A 22,961-nucleotide genomic window follows, 5' to 3' on the forward strand; every position below is an offset into this window, starting at 1 on the left:
AGCTTGATGCTAGCATGGTTTTATGGGACTAGACATGCCAAGAGGGGCTGTTTGGAACAACTGCAGTAAAGCTGTATGAGGACACATCTGTCTGGTCATACTCTTTGAGATATATCACTGTGTATGGGTACTAAGGGGGTTGGCTTGGTAAGCTGCCAGGATCGCAGCTTAACGAGCACCAGTGACACCCTGCCCCCCCTCCCCCCCGCCGCAACCACCCATTCACAAAGGAGGCCTGCACATGCGCATAATAGCCCCGTTCCGATAAGATCAGAATCTATATCTGATTATCTGAGTATGTCCAATATCAGTTAATGTTCTCCACATTCAAAATATGCACAATGCAGTGCTATTGTAAGTATTTTTTAGTAATATATAGTAATATAATTTGTAAGCTGTAAAAAAAAAAAAAGAATATTACTGAACAGTATATTATAAGCTAAATGTGTTCACTGAGGGGATGTGTGCTGACTTACTACATTTCTAACATGTCATGTTTACAGTATAACTATCATTTCACATGTAAATACAATAAAATATGTGTAATAAGTTATTAGCACATAACAACTTGCGAAATATGTGTACAGTATTTGGTAATAAGACATATGCCCTATCTATGCAATAAAAAAAAAAAACATTGTAAGAGACAATGGCTTCTGGAAATCTTTTCATTTGAAAGCATCATTTTAATATTGTCTTTAGTAATACCAGGAAAGTAATACCACTAAATGTACTATTATAAATTAATGTGTATTATTTATGTTTATTTAAAGTATAACTGTGAACATGGAGAATTTTTTTTTCAGAACACAACCTACATTTATCATTCACAACTCCTAATAGACAACTGTGAAGTCATTACTGTTTCATTTTTACACTATTATGGAAATAAAATAACTTCTTTACAATAAAAGGCTAACACTGTGTCTCACCTCTACGGGGGGAAATCACGTGTTTTGTGCACTAGCGACCATTCAATGGAGCAATTAAAGCATTACTACATTCGGACACACAATTGTTGTGGCTGACGTTACTGTTATGTTGTCCTGTCATTTTGACAAGGTGGTAACTAGTAGTAGAATTTTCAGACAGTACATTCTATGGTAGTTTATATGCTTCATCATTACCAATCTAAAATAATTGCTATTGTAGCTCAAATGGATGTTATTTTGAATAGACATGTATAATCAATCTGTAATTATGCATTATCTCTGTACAGGTAGTCAACATCAAAAGCCTTTTAATGTCCCCTTTGTCAGACACATTAAGGTTTAAGCACTTTTTTTTGCCTAATTTGTATGAGGCCCAATAGTCATGGCTCCTTCATTTCATCAACTTCCTTTGCAGTTCTCTAGCTGGTGGTCCACCCTCAAACTCACTCAAGGACCCAAATGCCTCCTACTATACTTCATTCTCTCGTCACCACTCTCCGCTCTCAATGCGGCTATGGGGGTTCTGTAATTCACTGTACAAATAGTGATTCCTTGGACATTTCATGCTCACCTGCTTGGTAACGGTTCATTATATTTGGTGGCACATTGAAAGTTCTCAAGCTCACAAGCCAGTGGTATGTTTGATACTAGTTTACCATGAACGAATGCACTAGCAGTGCCCACACTTGAGGTTCCCTTGTCCATTCATTAATGTATTTGCCTTGACTATTTTGTTGACATATTTAAATGGGTTTGGTGAAAGCAAAGGTGTCTATGTGAATTGGGGAGGAGGTGTTTTATTAGTCTAGCTAACTGTACAGCATGCTTGCTTGTCATACATGCTATTTAGACTAACATCCTCCGGGAATATTTTGAGGTGTTAATGTACCGTATTTGCCGGCGTATAAGACGACTGGGCGTATAAGACGACCACCCCAACATTTCCACTCAAAATATAGAGTTTGTTATATAAGTGCACCTGTCGTATAAGATGACCCGCCCACTTGGAGGCATGTTTTTCAGGGAAAAAAAGTAGTCTTATACGCCAGTAAATACAGTACATGGATTGTAAATATATGTTCACCATGTGGATGATTTATAATGAAGAGTTCTGCTATAATCAAGATAGGCCAACATGTCTTTTGGTTTTAAGAAGTGGGGAGTTTGATTTGCATTTTAACTGTTCATAATGACAGTATAGTACACGCTGGACTCATCCAGGTAAAATCCTAATGTAAACTGACCCCTGTTTGTCACTAAGGTTAAAAAATGACAGCCTTCCTATTCATTGTTTTTTTCTGTTAATAATAGGATATAACAACGTAGTTCTGGCAAAATCAGTTTCAAACTGACCATAGAAGTTCAGCATTATATCATTTAGGTCACTTACAGTAAGTAGTTGATGGGAGCACAGCAATGGTTTGATTGCTATATGTATCTGTAAAAGAAAAAAAAGGGGGCAACAGATGAACTTTCCAACCTGCCAAGAAGCACAAAGTTGGTGTCCATGATGCTTAGCTATTCTCCTGTTGCTACAGCAATCCTAAATAATTCTGCAAATAGAGCACTTAATTAATGTTTCCATGCAAATGCAATTGTGATTCTCTAGGCTAAGCTGATTCAGGAATACAGCGAAACAATTATCAGAGCCATCACAAACTTATTTGCAATTGTGTATACATTCGCAGCCTATATGCAAAACAAGAAACATCAGGACTAAGGATTGGTCTATGGCTATGAAGACTGGACACAGCAGTAGTGATGTAGATGCAATGTTTTTGCATGTATGAGCTTGAAGTCGTCATCAGATACACACCCCGAAAAATGACCATGACACGCCTGCATTTTTCTAACTACTCCCCATAAACACACCGTTGACACCTCAATATGGTAATTTACTGTTAAACATGAAATCCGCATTGCAAGACAGTTCATTAATAATATAATTAGCCATTGCATAAAAACATGATTTAGGCCCAGGCAATATAAAATTCATCCAATTCTACTCTATATTGTGTCACTATAATGCAGCCAAACATTATTTGGTGTACATTGATGTTTTGTCTTTAGGGGTCACTCATCCTTGTTGAGATTGCATTTCTAAGTTTTACATTTATGTATATACCCTTATTTAATTTAATTAATTTAGGCAGAAACCTCCTGATCATGGAGATGTAGGAATGAGACCAGACAACCTCCTTCAAATAATTATCTCTATAGTGAAGTGCAGGCATAGCAATCTTGGTCAGATCTGACAAGTATCTAAACATTGCAGCCTTATTGTATTGTCTAACATCAGGAAATCCTGTTTCTCTATTCCATTTTGGTTTTTGCAGTTTGATCATTCCTAGTTTAGACCTACCGCCATTCTATATGAACTGTCTAAAATTTTATTAAGGCATTGCAGATCTTTTGGTATTGTATACAACAGTAAAGCCTGTATGAGATACATTAGCCTTGTGAAAGAAATCATTTCAATTAAGTTAATTCGTCCTAAATAAGATAAAGATGCTTTTTTCCATCCTCAAGCTCATCGTAAATTTGATTAAAGACACAAGTATAGTTTAGTTGATATAAGTCAAGAATTGGATGAGGAATTCTAACTCCTAAATATGTAAAATTATCCCTTTTAAAGGGACCATTTAAAGGGAGTATTTTGATCCCAAAACCCGACACCTCTTCAAATCTCTTTAATAAGGAAAAGATGTGTGTTATAGAATCAAGTGGATTTGAAAGGTATAAAACTATGTAATCTGCGAATACAGTGAGTTTAACCACCTTTGAGCCCACGGATATACCCTTGGAAAGTACATCTCTTTTTAAGACGCATAAATGTGTTCTTACAAGTACCAAGTACATAAGTAATTATGACAAAGGGTATAGCTGGAAACCAAATATTTTCCAAATCTTATCTTCATAAATCTTACTGATATATTATCATGTTATCCTGGCCTCACCTTAATATTGTAAAATAGCTCTACCTGATATCCTGTACATGGTTATATATATAAATATTTAATATAGACATAGCTTAGGGATTTGTTTACTTTGTCTGCCTAGGTTTGATTTATGTATTAGTATCCTAAGGGAGACCTGTCATCACAGTGTAATTAATATGCTATGCAAGTTGTAGGAAGCTATTATCTAGCTATATGTGATGGGGAGTATCATGGGTATCAATCAACAGTCTAAAATAAATACTGATTACATTTTACACAAGTTATGGCTACCACAGAACTAAGGGCCCGATTCAATGATGTGCGAATTTGCAAACCGATCATAGTGTGCATGCGTGAGCTCAAATAAAAATTGAAAAAATATGTAATTGCAATCCCCTCAAACTTTTGCGTACATGAAGTCAGCATTTGAGGGTGGTAGTCTGCCATTTTTTGGGAGATTTTCTCATTTCACACACAGGTTTACACAAGGCGGGTTTTTATGTACGGAAGCTACCCACCCACAGTCATCTGCAAATTTTCAGAGGAGTGATCACATCTGAATCAGGCCCTCAATGCAAATGAAATTAAGCAAATACTATTTTTTTAGTAACATTATGGTGCGTGATAATTACTTATACAAATACTAAATATTAAAGATCGGATTCAATTAGCTGCGGTAATGAACCCCGGGCTAATTGGTCTGCCGTGGCTATTCAACTACAACTTAATAAGCTTGTAGGCTGCACTTAATACATACATGTGTAGGCTTCACTTAATACATACATGTGTAGGCTGCACTTAATACAGCCTACAAGTTCTAGCCTGAGAGACGTTCGAACAGAGATCCATGTCAGATTTGAAAAAAAGGGCTCTGTCAGGAAGGCAAAAACTGGCTGTGTCAGGAAGGGGTTAAACTGTCTTTGAAAAAGGATTGAAAACATAATGGGCAATGGATAGGTAGTGTGCATGTGCCGGAAGGCCGCAAGCATGTGTTGGTTAAACTATGCAATGTTTATGTATGATCAGTGTGTAACAAATCATTTTTTATCCCTTTCACAGTCTATAACGTTCCCAAAAGAAAGCCGAAACCAAACAGAACAGAACAATCGGTGAGAGCAATGACAACGATTATTCTGGAACATCTACGTGAGGCGGAAAGCGATTTGAACGCTCATGAAGATGCAAGAATTGCCAGATTTTTAGCATCTGAAAAAGAAATGCATGATTCTTTTATGTCACAAATAGCGGATATGCATGAGAGGCAGATGACATTGTTTGAGCGTATGTTTAGCCGTATCCCTGCCAATACACAAGCACCACAAAAAGACCACACGCAAGTGCCATATGGCCAGTACAACTATGACCATGCTCAGTATCCTAACACATCAACCCCACAACCCGAACAATATCGGGTTTATAGGCAATTGAGTTAGGCCTGTTGTTGCTACAGCAATGTTTGTATGTATCTTTTCAGGTTGTTAGGTTTCTGCACAATGTAGGTAGAGAAGCCAAAGTTGGCTCAGTTGGTACACATTTTTTATATATAATTTTAAAATACATAACAAGTCCATATTACAGGTACAGGTAGTATAGGGCACATGTATACTTAGATATATATATATATATATACATAGAAGGGCAAGTAAAGGTCGCAGTACTAGGGTGCTCATTTTTTTTTATTTAAAAAAATATATAGTATATATATATATTTTCCTACCTCTAGGATGTACGTTCTTAGGCCTGAAATAATTAGGTCCACGTGATAACTAGAATGGGCATAGCAGAGGGGAAGATGTATGGAGCAGTGATAAGGGAGAACAAGTGACAAAGTGCTTGCTGAAGTGCTTGCAGTGGAGCTGAAAGGGCCCTCCTATCAGCTCCAAACTGTTAAGTGTATGAAGGGTTTCTGAAGGGACAGTTAGGAGCTGATAGGATTGACTTCTCCCCCCCCATCACTGCGTCATACATCTTACTCCCTCTTGTGTTCTCTTTGCACTTATATTTTTGCACTAATAAATGTTTACCAAGCCATTTTGTACCTGTATGTCAAGTTTTACATGTACAGTGGTCGCCTCACATCCCCCCAAAGATCCTTGTGCCCATATTCTTGCGCTGGGGGTGCAGCGCGCAGCGGGTGCAGCGCGCATCACATGACACCCTCACCCAGAAGCATGCTTTATTTTATAACATTGGTGGCACAGTGGTCGCCTCACATCCCCCCAAAGATCCTTGTGCCCATATTCTTGCGCTGGGGGTGCAGCGCGCAGCGGGTGCAGCGCGCATCACATGACACCCTCACCCATAAAGTTGGTGGCACAGTGGACCCCTCTCATTACCACCCCACCCCACCTTGTCTCTACCACATGTACATGCGCACACATTCACTGTTGTTGTTTTTTTAGGGGGTTTGGAAAGACAATTTATTCCATCATAGACATGCAAGTAAACAACACATGACTAGCTTTTGCAATGTGCCATCACCCCAGAGCATGCAAGTAAAAAACATATGACTAGCTTTTGCAATGTGCCATCACCCCAGAGCATGCAAGTAAAAAACACATGACTAGCTTTTGCAATGTGCCATCACCCCAGAGCATGCAAGTAAAAAACACATGACTAGCTTTTGCAATGTGCCATCACCCCAGAGCATGCAAGTAAACAACACATGACTGGCTTTTGCAATGTGCCATCACCCCAGAGCATGCAAGATAACAACACATGACTGGCTTTTGCAATGTGCCATCACCCCTCCCCAAACTTGCGCTGGGGGCAGCGGGCATCACATGACACCCTCACCCAGAAGCATGCTTTATTTTATAACATTGGTGGCACAGGGGTCGCCTCACATCCCCCCAAAGATCCTTGTGCCCATATTCTTGCGCTGTGGGTGCAGCGCTCAGCGGGTGCAGCGCGCATCACATGACACCCTCACCCAGAAGCATGCTTTATTTTATAACATTGGTGGCACAGTGGTCGCCTCACATCCCCCCAAAGATCCTTGTGCCCATATTCTTGCGCTGGGGGTGCAGCACGCAGCGGGTGCAGTGCGCATCACATGACACCCTCACCCATAAAGTTGGTGGCACAGTGGACCCCTCTCATTACCACCCCACCCCACCTGTGATCAGTGCGTTGGTGGTGCATAGTGGTCAGCATAGTACTTACCAGCTCCGGAGGGTTCACAGCGCGTGGTGTCTGACAGCATCAGCATGTGCAGAATGGAGAGGAGGGCTCAGTGAATGGCCAGATGAGGAAAATCGCTGGTCACTTGAGCACAAAAAAAAGACACCACACAAAAGGCGCCCGATATGCAGGGTCTTGCTAAACGATTTTACTAGATTGATGGGACATGCTCATTCTTCTTCTTATTGCGATTTATACGCACGGGGCCGTGCATCTATATCGCTTTAGCCTCCACACACACACCGATGTATGCTTAGTTTCTAAGCGACCTAGCTAAATCGCTTAGAAAATGGCTCAAAATCGGCATGTGTGTAGGCCCCATTAGGATGTTATTCTGATCTATTTGCGATGTTGGGCGTATGCGCATGCGCAGCTGCATTTCTGCGAATGGGTGTATGCACCCAAGACAGCGGGTGTGGAGCGGTGGCAGATAGTCATACCCATGGGAATACCCAGCATTTCATGGGTGTTTCCAAGAAGGCGTTCCCATGGAAATCGGCCCGTGATGTGGATGCCAGGGTCACCGGATGTCAGCTGCCCACCCACTTCCTGCTGAATGGCCACGCATATCTTAGGTTACCTGAGAGTAAGGCATCTGCCTTCCACATCATTCGATGATTGGCAACTATCGAATGTTGTGGGAGTTTCCCCAGAGTTCCCCCAGAGACTGTGAATGGATGTTTATGTTAAACATCCATTCGCAGTCCATGCGAGCATTTGCGGCATGCAAGGGGGGGCGTGCATATCGGCATTTGTCTGGTACACTCGCAAGGCTGCAAATTCGCAACCAGAATAACCCACTAATTCTGTGAGTGCCACTGCCACCTCTGTGTTAATACAGTACATCAAAAAAATAACAATACTGATGCACACTCTAGGTGCTAAGAACACTGATAGTAAAAATAATTTTGATAACTCTTACAATTAACATGGAGTATAATTGAAGTTCTTAGCACACATTTGCGCAAATATGTGGGCCCATCTACCGCGTCCAGGTGAACTTCATTAGATGGGTCCCTAACATTTCTAATACTAACACATTATATAAATGTATCTAGGTCTTACCTTCAAATATAGCCCATATTAACATGCAGTCAGCAATGTAGGAACCTGTGCTGATTAAAACACCTGAGGGTAGATGGGAGGGGTGCCAGTGCCAGAATGAAGGAGCCTTACCTTCAGTGTACAATATATACACAAATATTTGGGAAAGAGGGGGGACTGGACTGCACACCATATTTTTAAACATTATGAGAGGTGCTACCAAGTTAAGGCTTCTAGTACCATACAGGAAAAATAACAATACTGATGCACACTCTAGGTCAGTGATTTTCAACCTTTTTACCTTGTGGCACACTAAATAAGATTTTAAAATTGCCAAGGCACACCATGGGATCCCCACAGGGCAAAACACATTGGCCCCCACAGGAAAAAAACAAACCTATTGCCCCCCATATAAAAAAACTAACACACTGGTCCCCACAGGTAACACAAATAAAATACATTGGCCCTTTAAATGAAAAGAAGAGACCAGTAAATAACACTTGAACTGGTGGTGGCTGTAAACTGGTTTGGGCATCTCTAGATCTGAGGGCACACTTGAGAACAACTCAAGGCACACTAGTGTGCCACGGCACAGTGGTTGAAAAACACTGCTTTAGGTGCTAAGAACACTGATAGTAAAAATAATTTTGATAACTCTTACAATTAACATGGAGTATAATTGAAGTTCTTAGCACACATTTGCGCAAATATGTGGGCCCATCCACCGCGTCCAGGTGAACTTCATTAGATGGGTCCCTAACATTTCTAATACTAATACATTATATAAATTTATCTAGGTCTTACCTTCAAATAGAGCCCATATTAACATGCAGTCAGCAATGTAGGAACCTGTGCTGATTAAAACACCTGAGGGTAGATGGGAGGGGTGCCAGTGCCAGAATGAAGGAGCCTTACCGTCAGTGTACAATATATACACAAATATTTGGGAAAGAGGGGGGGACTGGACTGCACACCATATTTTTAAACATTATGAGAGGTGCTACCAAGTTAAGGCGTCTAGTACCATACAGGGAAAAATAACAATACTGATGCACACTCTAGGTGCTAAGAACACTGATAGTGAAAATAATTTTGATAACTCTTACAATTAACATGGAGTATAATTGAAGTTCTTAGCACACATTTGCGCAAATATGAGGGCCCATCCACGGCGTCCAGGTGAACTTCAATACAGTACATCGTTGGCATTATGTGTAAGCGGCCCTACGCTTGACATTATATGAAAGGGCCCTATTCTGGGCATAATGTGTAAGCAGTACTACTAGCCTGGACATTATGTGTAAGTGTCATTTTTGTGTACATTATGCATAAGCAACATTACATTTTGTGTTGTGAGTAAGCTGCATTACTGTGTGCATTTTGTGAATGGGGGACTGGACATTATATGCAAGCAGCATTATTGTGGGCCTTATTTGTAACTTGCATTACTCTGGGCATTATGTGTAAGCAACTGTACTGTGAGCATTATGTGTACTTCATTGCTCTGGGCATTATGTGTAAGCAGTATTATTGTGGGCATTATATGTACTTCATTACTCTGGGCATTATGTGTAAAAGATATTATTGTGGGCATTCTATGTAAGCAGCATTACTATGGGCATTATGGGGGCCGAATGCCCACCCCCGAATCATGCAAAAGGGAGAAAAATAATTTCATGATCAGTCTGAACTGAGTTTTATTTCCTTCGGTGTCCAACAAAAAGGAGACAGTTGCTGACATCCTGTGATGTCAGCCGCCAGCCCCTGGCAGGCATCGACCTGCGTGCGTTCCCATGGGAACGCCCTGCGTTTTCATGGGGAAGCCCATAAAATGCTGGGTGTTCCTATAGTCCAGCGCCATTTCCTGTCCGCCCATCTCTCCCTGCAATGAACAGCTTGTGAGTGTGCAACTCGGTGAAACCATTCGGTACCAGGGTCTGCACGTGCAAAAACGGCCATGTGCAGACCCTCAACCACCGGAACGTGGACTAATTCGGCACCGTCCGATCATTATAGAATCACCCCCTAGGTGTAGGCAGCACTACTATGAGCATTAGCTGTATAACTCTGGAAATGATGTATACTGTAAGTGGCGTTACTGTGGGCAATATGTGTAAGACCTACTACTTTGGGCATTATGTGTAAGATGTATTACTGTGGGCATTATGTGTAAAAGGCACTACTCTTAGAATTTTGTATAAAAGGGCACTACTGTGTGGCATAATGCAAAGAGGGGGATAAGGAAGGTTTGTCACTTGGTGGTGCACCAGGAGAAAGATGAATAGAGACTTAAAATATACCTTTTATTAGGGTTATATATTTAAAAAAGGCTGCAAAATATAACAAACTACATGAAACATAAAACAAAGACATGGTGAGTATAGTGCATGTTAAAAATGCACGTGCGATGTCTCTTGGATTAGCGGTAATCGTGTGTTTATCCCTTTAACAGTTGGCCCTTGTGGCTCATAAGTATAACGGAAAACACTGTATATATAGAGATTAATGGTCAGCTGATTTACTGTACGCAAATACTAATAAACCTTGAAGATTAATCATTCGTGTCTGTGTGCAATTTTTTGCCGGTCAGGTCGGTTCAAAGTGGTGTTGTATTCTTAGATTTATTAGTGTCTCAATCACAGCTTAGGTGTTTATAAACAATGTTAGTATAAATCCGATGGACTTTTAATAAGTTTGCACTGTGGGTGTTCAAGTACTGGGTAGAGTGTCAGAACATCACATACTCTGCTATATTATAGTACACAATTGCATACCTCCCAACTGTCACGATTTTAGAGGGACAGTCCCGATTTTCGGGTCCTGTCCCGCTGTCCCACCCGCGGCAGGCATTGTCCCGCTGCGGGGGGTGGCAGTTGGGAGACCCCCCAATCTAGTAGAATAGACGCTGTGCGCATGCGCACAGCGTCTATTCTCGTATGAAAATGAGGTTGCGGCTAATTAGCATAAGCCGCGCCCTCATTTGCATACGCCCGCCCCCTTTTCGGGCGCTATTTCTTCAGGTCAAAAGTTGGGAGGTATGCAATTGATACATTTGTTTCAGAGTGTAGACACAATCTACTCTTTATCAGAGTAGTCCTGAGAAATGTCTCAGATAATAGTCACTGCTGCAGGCTGTTACAGTGGGGCCAGATGTGTGGGTTTGTGGGGATATACCTCCCTATGCTGCCAATGCAATAATGGCAGAGGTGTGTCTGATTGATGCCAGACAGATATCGCCCAGTGTGTATGGTGTCGGTGGTGTAGCCCGTTATATCAGGGGTTCACCATGCATCCACATACTGGAGCCTGTAATCAGCAGCTATTTCAATATTGGCAGAATAAGACATAAGAAGGACTGATGAATATACACTGCTGTCAAACAATTTCACCCAATGTGTATGGGGCTGGTTTGATAAATTATCCATACCCCGTACAGGCTTATAAATGTACCCAATGTAATATAACAGTATTGCCAACGGTGTGCTGTGCTAGTGGTGTGAACCGCTTGTATTGCAATTCACCATTTACTAGTACGCTGGGACATGTAGTACAATATGGCTCATAAAAATGTGGCAAATGCAAAGCATGCCCTTTTATGGCTCCTACTACATCATACACTGACAAATTCAAAATCGCGTGTACAACCCCTGGAGATATATACAACCTGAAATATCCCTGCAATAACACCTACATAGTTAAAACCATCAGACCTCTGAAACAGAGAGTGTTGGAGCACCTGTCAAGTATTAAGAATGCCAGCAGAGACAGGTCTAACAGGAATACCCTTACACCAGTTGCCAGGCACTTCCTTAGACATCATGAAGGCAACCCTATGGGATTGAAGGCCTTCGGCATGATGGAAGTAGATCTAGGAATTAGGAAAGGAGACAGAGATCAGGGTGGAGCTGGGTCAGGCTGGAGCTGGAATAGCACAATAGATGGATCAGGCTTAAACTGGAATAAGAAAGGCTGCATCAGGCTGTAACTTCAATAGCACAATAGCTGGATCCAGGCTATACAGTAGTTGGAATAGCACAGTCGCTGGATCAGGCTGGTGCATGAATAGCACATAAAATGGATCAGGCTGGAGCTGGAATACCACAGTAGCTGGTTCCGGCTGGATCTGGAATAGCACAGAAGCTGGATCAGGCTGAAACTGAAATAACACAGCACCGTGTATGTCTTACAGCAACAAAGCTCAGGCAGAGAATGCTGTCAGTGCAGGATATCTATACCCTGGGTATAGTAGCAATTGGCTGGATTCAGTCAGGTAGACTTAGTCTGTATGCCCCTGGGAGATCAGCGGTCAGCTATTCCGGACCAACACCTAGTGTCTGGAGCCAGCAGGAACGACACCAGAACGTTGGATCACAGAGACCATCATCGCACCAACCCCTTTACCACTATGCACACTCCTGAGAGGAAACAGAATTAGACTTCCACCAGAACAGGGTTGCATGTCAGCACCATTTTAGTGTTGTACAATATCTTATGATCAATAATAAATGCAGACATCAATATGTTTGGGGGGTTAACAGTATTAGGAGATTAATAACTGCTTCCACAAAGGTCACGTTCAGGCAGAGACAGTGTATGGTGAACTGGCTAGAACTACCAATGGCACTACTGCGTGCAGCTCACAATAAATGGGCATCTCGAGGCTGGCACATTCCTGGTGCTTGCTGGTACACAAAAGGAAGGCTAAAACTAGCATTTGAGAAAGCCATTACAGCAAACACAGTAGTTCCCACCTCTAAGTCTTGTATTCTGCTAACAAAAAAGTATGAATGTTTTGTTCATATATAGATTAACACATTTAAGCTTGCTGCTCAGTGTCAAGAAGTCCTCAGTCTCTGAAAGTCGCTACAAGAGCATATATGCTTATCACAGAGGGTAACATCTAGGGGCCAGCTTGTGCACCACATCCAATAAGCTGATATACAGTAAACACCTATGCTTGAGTTTACTAGTGTTTGACAGTAAAATGAGCATTTCAGGAATATCATCACATTATATTAAAGAGCTTACGTTGATACAATGTAAAGGATCCACATAAGCAGGTGCAAATGGACTAGATAGAAACGCAGGTTTCCAAAATTAGGAGGTACCCTAGAGCCAAAAGAAGTTATCACACTGTGAAAAGGGTTTTTAATGTGCTGTAAAATTGCTGCTAATAAGCATTAACCCATAGGTTCCAGAAAAGGACCCTGAGCTATGGGTTAACGCCTACAAAAAGAGCACTTAACATGTATCACTTAAGTGGGGATAACTTTTTTTTGCTTTTACTTATCCCAGTGATTTTGAGATTGTTTTCTCGTGACACATTGTACTTCAAATTAGTGGTAAATTTGGGTCGATACAGTCTGTGTTTTTTTGTGAAAAATACCAAAATGTCGTAAAAAAATGGAACATTTAGCAATTTGCAAAATGTTAAATTTTCTGCTTGTGAGACAAATAATCATACCACTCAAAATAGTTAATAACTAACATAGACCATATGTCTACTTTATGTTTCCATCATTATTTCAACCTCCTTTTAATTTTTTTGGACACTAGGAGGCTTAAAATATGAATAGCAAATTCTCAAATTTTCAAGAAAATTTCAAACACTGATTTTTTTAGGGACCAGTTCAGTTCTGATGTGACTTTGAGGGACTTGTATGTGAGACACCCCCATAAATGATGCCATTTCAAAAACTGCACCCCTCACAGTATTCAAAACAGCATTTTGGAAGTTTGTTAACCCTTTAGGTGTTTCACAGGAATTAAAACAAAGTGTAGGTGAAATTTCAAAATTTCATTTTTTTTGCAGATTTTCAATTTTAATACATTTTTCTAAGGAACACAGTAGATTTTACTAGAGAAATGTGACTAAAAATTGATTCCCCTAATTCTTTTGTTTTCATAAATATCCTATATGTGGCCCTAGTGTGCACGTTGACCAAACCACAGGCTTCATAATAGAAGGAGCACCTACTTGATTTTGGAGCCTCCTTTTTATGAGATTATTTTTTAGGCACCATGTAGGTTTCTAGGCACCATAAGATGCTAAAAGTTAGGAACCCCCCCACAAGTGACCCCATTTTGCAAACTACACCCCCCAGGGAATTCATCTAGGGGTATAGTGTACATTTCAAACCCCCAGGGGTTTCACCAATTGTGGTACAACTGGGCTGTGAAAATGAAAAATTAAATTTTTTACACAAAAATGCAGTTCTGGCTCAAAATTTTTCATTTTCACAAGGAATGAAGGAGACAAAGCACCCCAAAATCTGTGCCCCAATTTCTCCCGAGTACGGCAATGCCTCACATGTGACCAAAAAATACCATTTGGGTGCATGGCAGGACTCAGAAGGGAAGGAGTGATATTTGGATTTTGCAGCACAGATTCTGGTGGAATGTTGGTGGGTGCTATGTCGCATTAGCAAGACCCCCGAAGCACCAATACAGTGGAACCCCCCACAAGTGACCCCATTTTGCAAACTACACCCCCCAGGGAATTCATCTAGGGCTATAGTGTACATTTCAAACCCCCAGGGGTTTCACCACTTGTGGTACAACTGGGCAGTGAAAATGAAAAATTAAATTTTTTACACAAAAATGCAGTTCTGGCTCAAAATTTTTCATTTTCACAAGGAATGAAGGAGACAAAGCACCCCAAAATCTGTGCCCCAATTTCTCCAGAGTACGGCAATGCCTCACATGTGACCAAAAAATACCATTTGGGTGCATGGCAGGACTCAGAAGGGAAGGAGTGATATTTGGATTTTGCAGCTCAGATTCTGGTGGAATGTTGGTGGGTGCTATGTCGCATTAGCAAGACCCCCGAAGCACCAATACAGTGGAACCCCCCACAAGTGACCCCATTTTGCAAACTACACCCCTCAGGGAATTCATCTAGTGCTATAGTGTACATTTCAAACCCCCAGGGGTTTCACCAATTTTGATACAACTGGGCTGTGGAAATGAAAAATTACATTTTTTTACACAAAAATGCAGTTCTGGCTCAAAAATTTTCATTTTCATAAGGTATGAAGGAGAAAAAGCACCCCAAAATCTGTGCCCCAATTTCTCCCGAGTATGGCAATGCCTCATATGTGACCAAAAAATACCAGTTGGGTGCATGGCAGGACTCAGAAGGGAAGGAGTGATTTTGGGATTTTGCAGCTCAGATTCTGGTGGAATGAATGGTGGGTGCTATGTGGCATTAGCAAGACCCCCGAAGCACGGTGAAATGATGAACCTAATAATCCATAGATGTGTGGTATATTTTAAAACACTCCTTTATACATAGGCCGGGTTTGTCGGGGCAAGTTTCACAGTGGAAAATAGTATCCTTTCTTATTCCCTTTTTATAGCAAACTTTGCACCTTTTTTGTGTCCTGCCCTTTTTTGCAGTGGAGGGGATTTCGTTAGGAAAATGCTGCCCTGGTACAATACGGGGGCCAGTACTAGAAGTACTGGGGCCCTCTGCCTGCTGGTTCCCAAATATTAGGCCCTTTATGACTTCCTCTTGAAAGTGCATAAATGTCCCCCTCTGGCTGGTAGAACGGAATAGCACGTAAGCGTTATACAGTGCCATCTGGATGATATACACGGCCAGCTTCTTGTACCAGATTTTTGTTTTCCGCAGGGCACTGTACGGCTTCAGTACCTGATCTGAAAGATCCACTCCGCCCATGTACTTATTGTAATCTAGGATACAATTAGGTTTTGAGGTGTGGGTACTGGTACCTCGTACAAGGACGGAGGTGGTACTGTCTCCGTGAATTGTTGTCAGTATAAGGACATCCCTCTTGTCCTTATATTTGACCAACAACATATTTTCGGTGCATATTCCCCTGCTTTCACCCCTTCTCAGTACTTGGGCAATGTGCGTTTTTGGGAGGCCTCTTTCAGGGGCGGATTGGCCAACCGGGAAACCGGGACATTTCCCGGTGGGCCGGCCAATAACACATTAGAAGGGGCCGGTTTCTCCCCTGGCTGGTCGGCAGCCAGGGTGTTTTGCCCTAATCCACAATGGCCACGGGAGGGCTGCTGCGCATGAGCGGCCGCGCACAGCTCCTCCCATGGTCCTTTGCGGAGCTCGTTAGTGAAGGCTCACGGCTCCGCCCTCTTCCCTCTGACCTCCGGCTGCCCAGCCCGGCAGTTTAGCGCAGCAGCGGCAGCACTGAGTTTTTGCGCGCTGCACCTGCTGGCAGAGAGGTGCCAGTGGGCAGCGGCTAGGAGAGCGAGAACAGTGGGAGCGGCGAGGCAAGCGCAGCGGCGGCCGGGGACCAAGCAGAGCAGCAGCACCCGTGAAGCAGGGAGCCGGAGAGCAGTGGAAAGCGGCGGGCATGAAAGCCAGGAGGCCGGCGCTGGGGAACGGGAGGCTCATTGATCATGGTAAGATGAGACCTGCCTCACTCTCCACTCCCTCTACTCTTCCACCTGTCACCTTGCCATCTGTCAACTCATCCCCTCACAGCTTGCCCTGCATTACCTTGAACCCTGCCATCTCACCCTCTGTCACTCCAGTCCCCCTCACCCCCTGTCAGCTTGCCCCCATCACCTCACCCCTCTCGCTCCCATCACCTTCAGCCCTCTTGTACCCCCCCATCCCCTCACCCCATCTGCAGCTCTGCTTGCTTCCCCGTCAACACACCCACCCTGGCCCCCCACCCCACTTCACCCCACCTCACCTCACTCCCCCTGACTGGCAACTTTTAGCCTGGGGGCAAGTCCAGAGCACTGGCCCATGGGGGGGCGGTTGTTACCCCCTACTACCCCCTGCTCCCACTGTATAATACTAATAACAGCAGGACACCACAGGCAGCTCCCCCTGTATAATACTAATAATAGCAGGACACCACAGGCAGCTCCCCCTGTATAAAAAGAACGGGACGCCGCAGGCAGCTCCCCCGTATAAAAGAACAGGGCACCACAGGCTGCTCCCCTTGCATAAAGATAATGTGACACCACAGGCTGCTCCCCCTGCATAAAAATAATGTGACACCACAGGCTGCTCCCCCCCGCATAAAAAGAACAGGACACCACAGGCTGCTCCCCCTGGCTGCTACCACAGGCTGCTTCCCCTGTGTAATAATACCAGGACACCACAGGCTGCTCCCCCCCCCCCTGCATAATAACAGGAGGACACCACAGGCTGCTCCCCCTGCATAAAAACAGGACACCACAGGCTGCTCCCCCTGTGTAATAATACAGGACACCACAGGCTGCTTCCCCCCCCCCTTGCATAATAACAGGAGGACACCACAGGCTGCTCCCCCTGCATAAAAACAGTACACCACAGGCTGCTCCCCCTGTATTCAATTAACACCATGACACCACAGGCTGCGAAAAGTAGAAATATATTTGTGTTTTGTTATTTAGTAGTCTCTGCTACTGCCTTTCAAGTTTTGCCGATCTCTGGGTTCTTGCTGAAGTGCTGCAGCTCCTGCCTCTTAGTTTCTGCCCAGGCGCTGCTTTCCCATGCTGCGGCCACAGGCTCAACCTCCGTCCTCCCCGTCCGCCATCCTCCGCATGCCGGCTCTTCCCCCCACCATTAGAGTCGACACACGGTGGGAGATGTCGGCGTCATGACATCACACACGCTCCATCCATCACTGCAAGAGGAACTTCATTTAAGACAGCCAGCCATCACCTATTGATCCCTGGGATCCCTGGACATGTCCTCATCCAGGAGGCCGGCGGCCATTTTCTGGTAGCCGCAGCCATGTTTTAAAAGCCGGCGCCACCTACAGGAGGACTAGAGATCTGGGTGAGGAGGTAAAAAACCAGGCAGCCCGCAGCAGTACCTGGGGGGGCACATGGCATCCTGCCCCCCCCCGGCCCAGTCCGCCACTGCCCTGGACCCCCATCACCTCACCCCCTGTCAGCTCACCTGGTCACCCCACCGCCTCTCTCCTTACCCTGTCACCTCACACCCTGTCACCTCACCCCATCACCTCACCCCGTCAGCTCACCTTCCCCTGTAACCTCACCACCTCTCTCTTCATTCTCTTACCCAGGGTCGTCTTTACATATGGGCTTGATGAGCAGTTGCCCAAGTGCCCCAAAAATCTAGGGGCCCAAAGCCTTTTATGTCACCCCTATTGTAAAGCCCTTCTTTCCTCACCTGACCTGCTGCACTGCACTGTATGCACAGTGCCCTTATAGCCACCAGATGCTGTAGTACCACCCGGCCCAAAACATAGTCGGCGGGCCGCACTGCATTACTGGGATTCCTGGGACAGCTGCTATATAGCATGGCAGTCTGCCACTAACCAATCAGTAGCCTGTCCTACAGTGGGAGGCGGGAATCAGGATTCATGTTCCATGCTCGCTGGCTGCTGTGGCAGCGTGTCTTCTGGCTCCTGGGGCCTAGCTTCACTGACTTAGAGCTAGATGTACTAAGCTTAAAAAGTGATAAAATGGAGAGTGATAACGCACCAGCCAATCAGCTCCTGCATGTCATATTTCAAACCCAGCCTGTGACATGACAAACAGGAGCAGATTGGCTGGTGGTTTATCACTCTCCATTTTACCATCTATCTATCTATGAAGTCAGGCTCTCCCTGTTAATAACTCTCATGTGTCGGGTGCACCCATAGATAACACACACACATACCCCTTAGATGCGGCACTCCTGGCATCATGAAATAATAAATCCACAGAGGCATAGATATACTGGGCAACATTTCCAGGGCCTAATTTATAATACATTACCCCCTGAAATGTTTCCCATTTTACATTCCTGTGAGTGGTTTTGTAGGTAGGGGCCCCACTGCACTGATTTGCCCAGGGCCCACAATGCTGTTAAGATGACCCTTCTCCCACCTTGCCCTCTGTCACCCCACTCTTCACCCACACCCATTTTTCCTCTTTTTAGCTCCCCCCATGTCTGCAATCTACCTCTGGCAATTAGCATTCATGTTATTTTTCCCTTTAAATGAAGAAACATATTGGAGTTCCGCTGCCAGAGAGCTTTTCCTCCTGTATGATGATGATGATGAGCGCATCATGAAACCATGCAACACTGCATAGGAATAAGGTAAGTAATATTTTTTTTCACATTAATACAGCATTTCAGCTGCCACCAAACCCACTCTGTCCACCTGAGTCTAAACCGGCCCAAGGCCTCACCACTACCACTGTTTCCTGTATTGCGAATCCTATGACAGCTGTCTTGCCCAACATTGCTAGATACCACTTACACTGTCTCTCCCCGTCCTATTTGCTCTCCCCTCTCTAGTTCTCTCTACCATGGTCTCTCTCCCACCCTGTCTCTGCCACCCTCTGTCTCCCCTGCTGTCTTTTCTTGTTCTCTCTCACCTTGTACCCTCGCTCCTCTCTCTTTACCTGCTTTCTTCACCCATCTCTCTTTCTGTCAACCCTCTCTCACTCCCCTCCATATCACCTCTCTTTATCTCTCTATCTCCCCCTAGTTCCTCTTTATCCTTTCTAATCTCCTCTTCTTTCCCCATGCACCCTCTCTCTCTCTTTTCTCCCTCTCTGACAGTCTCTCTCTCTCGCTGTCTCTCTCGCTCTTTCCCTGACTCCCTCTCTCATTCTGTCCCCTGACTCCCTCTCTCATTCTGTCCCCTTTCTCTCCCTGACACTCTCACTGTCTCTTGCTTCCATCTCTCTCTCTGACATTCTCTCTTATTTCCTGCTCACAACCTTCCCTCACAGGTTGGCTACACATAAACACACACATGTAGCCTAACCCTATCCACACCCACATACACACAGACCTGTAGCCTAACCCTATCCATACACAAACACACACACACCTGTAGCCTAACCCTATCCACACACACCCGTAGCCTAACCCTATCCAGACACACACACACACACCTGTAGCCTAACCCTATCCACACACACCCGTAGCCTAACCCTATCCATACACAGACACACACACACACCTGTAGCCTAACCCTATCCACACACACCCGTAGCCTAACCCTATCCATACACAGACACACACACACACACACCTGTAGCCTAACCCTATCCACACACACCCGTAGCCTAACCCTATCCATACACAAACACACACACCTGTAGCCTAACCCTATACACACACACCTGTAGCCTAACCCTATCCATACACAAACACACACACCTGTAGCCTAACCCTATCCACACACACCCGTTTGCCTAACCCTATCCATACACAGACACCCATAGCCTAACCATGTCCACACACACACAGCCTAACTCTGTCCATACACCCTCCCTCCCGCAGCCTAACCCTAATCTTTCATACATCCTGGTCTGCACCATAACGGTGGTGGGAAAATCTCGTAAGATGGGAGGGGGGGGGGAAGAGATATATGAGGCGGGAGTATATCCTTTCACTTGGATGACCACGCCCCCTCATGAGATCCCGCCCCCATTAGGGCTGCTTTGAGAAATTTCCCGGGCTGGTTTAAAATCCCAATCCGCCCCTGGCCTCTTTGGTTCTTGCGCACAGTACCGCAAGCTGCTGTACCTCTTGAACCAAGGGCCTTAAACAGGGGGATGCTAGTGTAAAAGTTATCCACATAGAGGTGATAACCTTTATCCAGGAAGGGGTGCACTAAATCCCAGACAATTTTTCCACTAACACCTACGAGGGAGGGGGGGCATTCTGGCGGTTCAATTCTTGAATCCTTCCCTTCATATACCCTAAACCTGTGGGTGTACCCTGAGGTGCTTTCACACAGTTTATACATTTTTATGCCATACCTTGCCCTCTTACTGGGAAGGTACTGGCGGAATTTAACCCTTCCTTTAAAATGTATAAGGGACTCGTCGATACAAATAAATTTTTCAGGGATGTACAACTCTGCAAATTTGGCACTGAAATGATCAATGACCGGCCTGACTTTGAATAGCCGGTTAAAGGTGGGATCATCTCTGGGTGGGCACTGTGCATTATCGGTGTAATGTAAAAATTTAAGGATTGACTCAAAACGAGTCCGAGTCATGGCCATACGGTAAAGTGGGGTGCTGTACAGAACATCTGTACTCCAATATTGCCTAATTTCTGGCTTTTTTACTATGCCCATATGTAACACCAGACCCCAAAATGTCATCATCTCTACAGCATCTACAGGGGTCCACCTAGCAAATGATGATGTGGGGTTTTGAGCAATAAACTGCTGGGCATATAAATTACTTTGGTCCACCATTAAATTTATAAAATCATCAGAGAAAAATAATTTGAAAAAGTCAATTTCTCTGAGACCTGTTGAATCAAATTGGATTCCTGGGATGGCCAAAAACTCAGGAACCTGGGGCTCTAAATTGTCTGGTGGTGGGGTCCATACGGGATCAATCATTTGGGGGGGGTCTCAGCTGCTCTACGGGGGTGTCTTTGAGGGGGTCCCTCATCACTAGAGGAGGAAGATGAGGTTAAGACGAATCCTTCAAATTCCCCGCTTGCATCACTGGCTGTGTCAGAGTCAGAGGCAAGCATGGCATATGCCTCCTCCGCTGAATACATTCTTCTGGATGACTGGGATGACATTTGGGATGACATTTGGGATGCCATTTTTATTTTTGTGTTTCTGTAAGTGTAATGTTTCAACACGTGTATAGTGTAGGGGGGGGTACAAACTTTATTTCAACACGGGGGTATGTAGTGTGTAGTGTGTATGTAGTGCAGAAAAAAAAATACTTTATACAGGAATTTGATCCCAATTAAAAAAAAAAAATTAGATCAACCCTGTGCCGAAAATGCTGATCAGTGATGTACGTCACTGGTCAGCGCTCAGCGGCCACAGGACACCCACAAAAGCAACGTGGGTGTAAAAACAATTTAAAAAAAATAAACCACAGCACTCTCCAAAAAAAAAAACTATTTAAAAAAACTGCAGAAAAAAAATTATATCAACCCTGTGCCAAAAATGCTGTTCAGTGATGTATGTCACTGATCAGCGCTCAGCGGCCACAGGAAACCCACAAAAGCAACGTGGGTGTAAAAACAAAACCCCACTGCACTCTCCAAAAAAAAAACAATTTAAAAAAACTGCAGAAAAAAAATTATATCAACCCTGTGCCAAAAATGCTGTTCAGTGATGTATGTCACTGATCAGCGCTCAGCGGCCACAGGACACCCACAAAAGCAACGTGGGTGTAAAAACAAAACCCCACTGCACTCTCCAAAAAAAAAAACAATTTAAAAAAACTGCAGAAAAAAAATTATATCAACCCTGTGCCAAAAATGCTGTTCAGTGATGTATGTCACTGATCAGCGCTCAGCGGCCACAGGACACCCACAAAAGCAACGTGGGTGTAAAAACAAAACCCCACTGCACTCTCCAAAAAAAAAAAACTGCAGATCAGTGATGCAGTGATGCAACACTGATTAGCAGTGAGGGGCAGCAGGCACACAACTGTGGGTGCAACCTGACAGGGTATATATAAAAAAAAAAAAACATGGACCCCAAAAAAGATGCTGATCACTTAGTTTATACTGATCAGCACAAAAGGGGGGGCAGCAGGGGGGGCAGCAGTCAGTTGCACAGGCAGCACAACCTTTGGTGCAACTGACAGGTATATATATATATATAAAAAAAAAACCTGCACCCCCAAAAAGTTGCTGATCAGCACAGATATACTGATCAGCACAAAAGGGGGGGGGGGCAGCAGACACAAAATATAGCACTCTCTATCACTCTCTGTCACTATCTCTCACTATCTCTCACTATCTCTCACTATCTCTCACTATCTGTGACAGTGTTGCAAGTAAGGGGGTACGGCGTGGTACGGAGTACCTGTAAGAAATATGTTGCAGGTACGCAGTACCACTTACCCCTGATCCACTGTCATTTCTATTTTCATTTTAAGTCTAAATATAGTGCATCCGCAGCCCGCCCACCCAGCGTTATGATTG

The 22,961-nt window shown here is 44.0% G+C and overlaps 1 protein-coding gene across 1 annotated transcript in view; it reads left to right on the forward strand.

The window, feature by feature from the left end:
• Positions 1 to 4,989: 4,989 nt before the first annotated feature.
• Positions 4,990 to 22,961, forward strand: part of EPGN (epithelial mitogen) — a 41,029-nt gene continuing 23,057 nt past the window's right edge. The window contains exon 1 of the mRNA XM_083176229.1: positions 4,990 to 5,152. Coding sequence (XP_083032355.1) covers positions 4,990 to 5,152 — 163 coding nt within the window. The remainder of the gene's footprint in view (positions 5,153 to 22,961) is intronic.

Source organism: Crinia signifera, chromosome 1, assembly GCF_055691185.1.
Source record: "Crinia signifera chromosome 1, ASM5569118v1, whole genome shotgun sequence".
Lineage (NCBI taxonomy): Eukaryota > Metazoa > Chordata > Amphibia > Anura > Myobatrachidae > Crinia > Crinia signifera.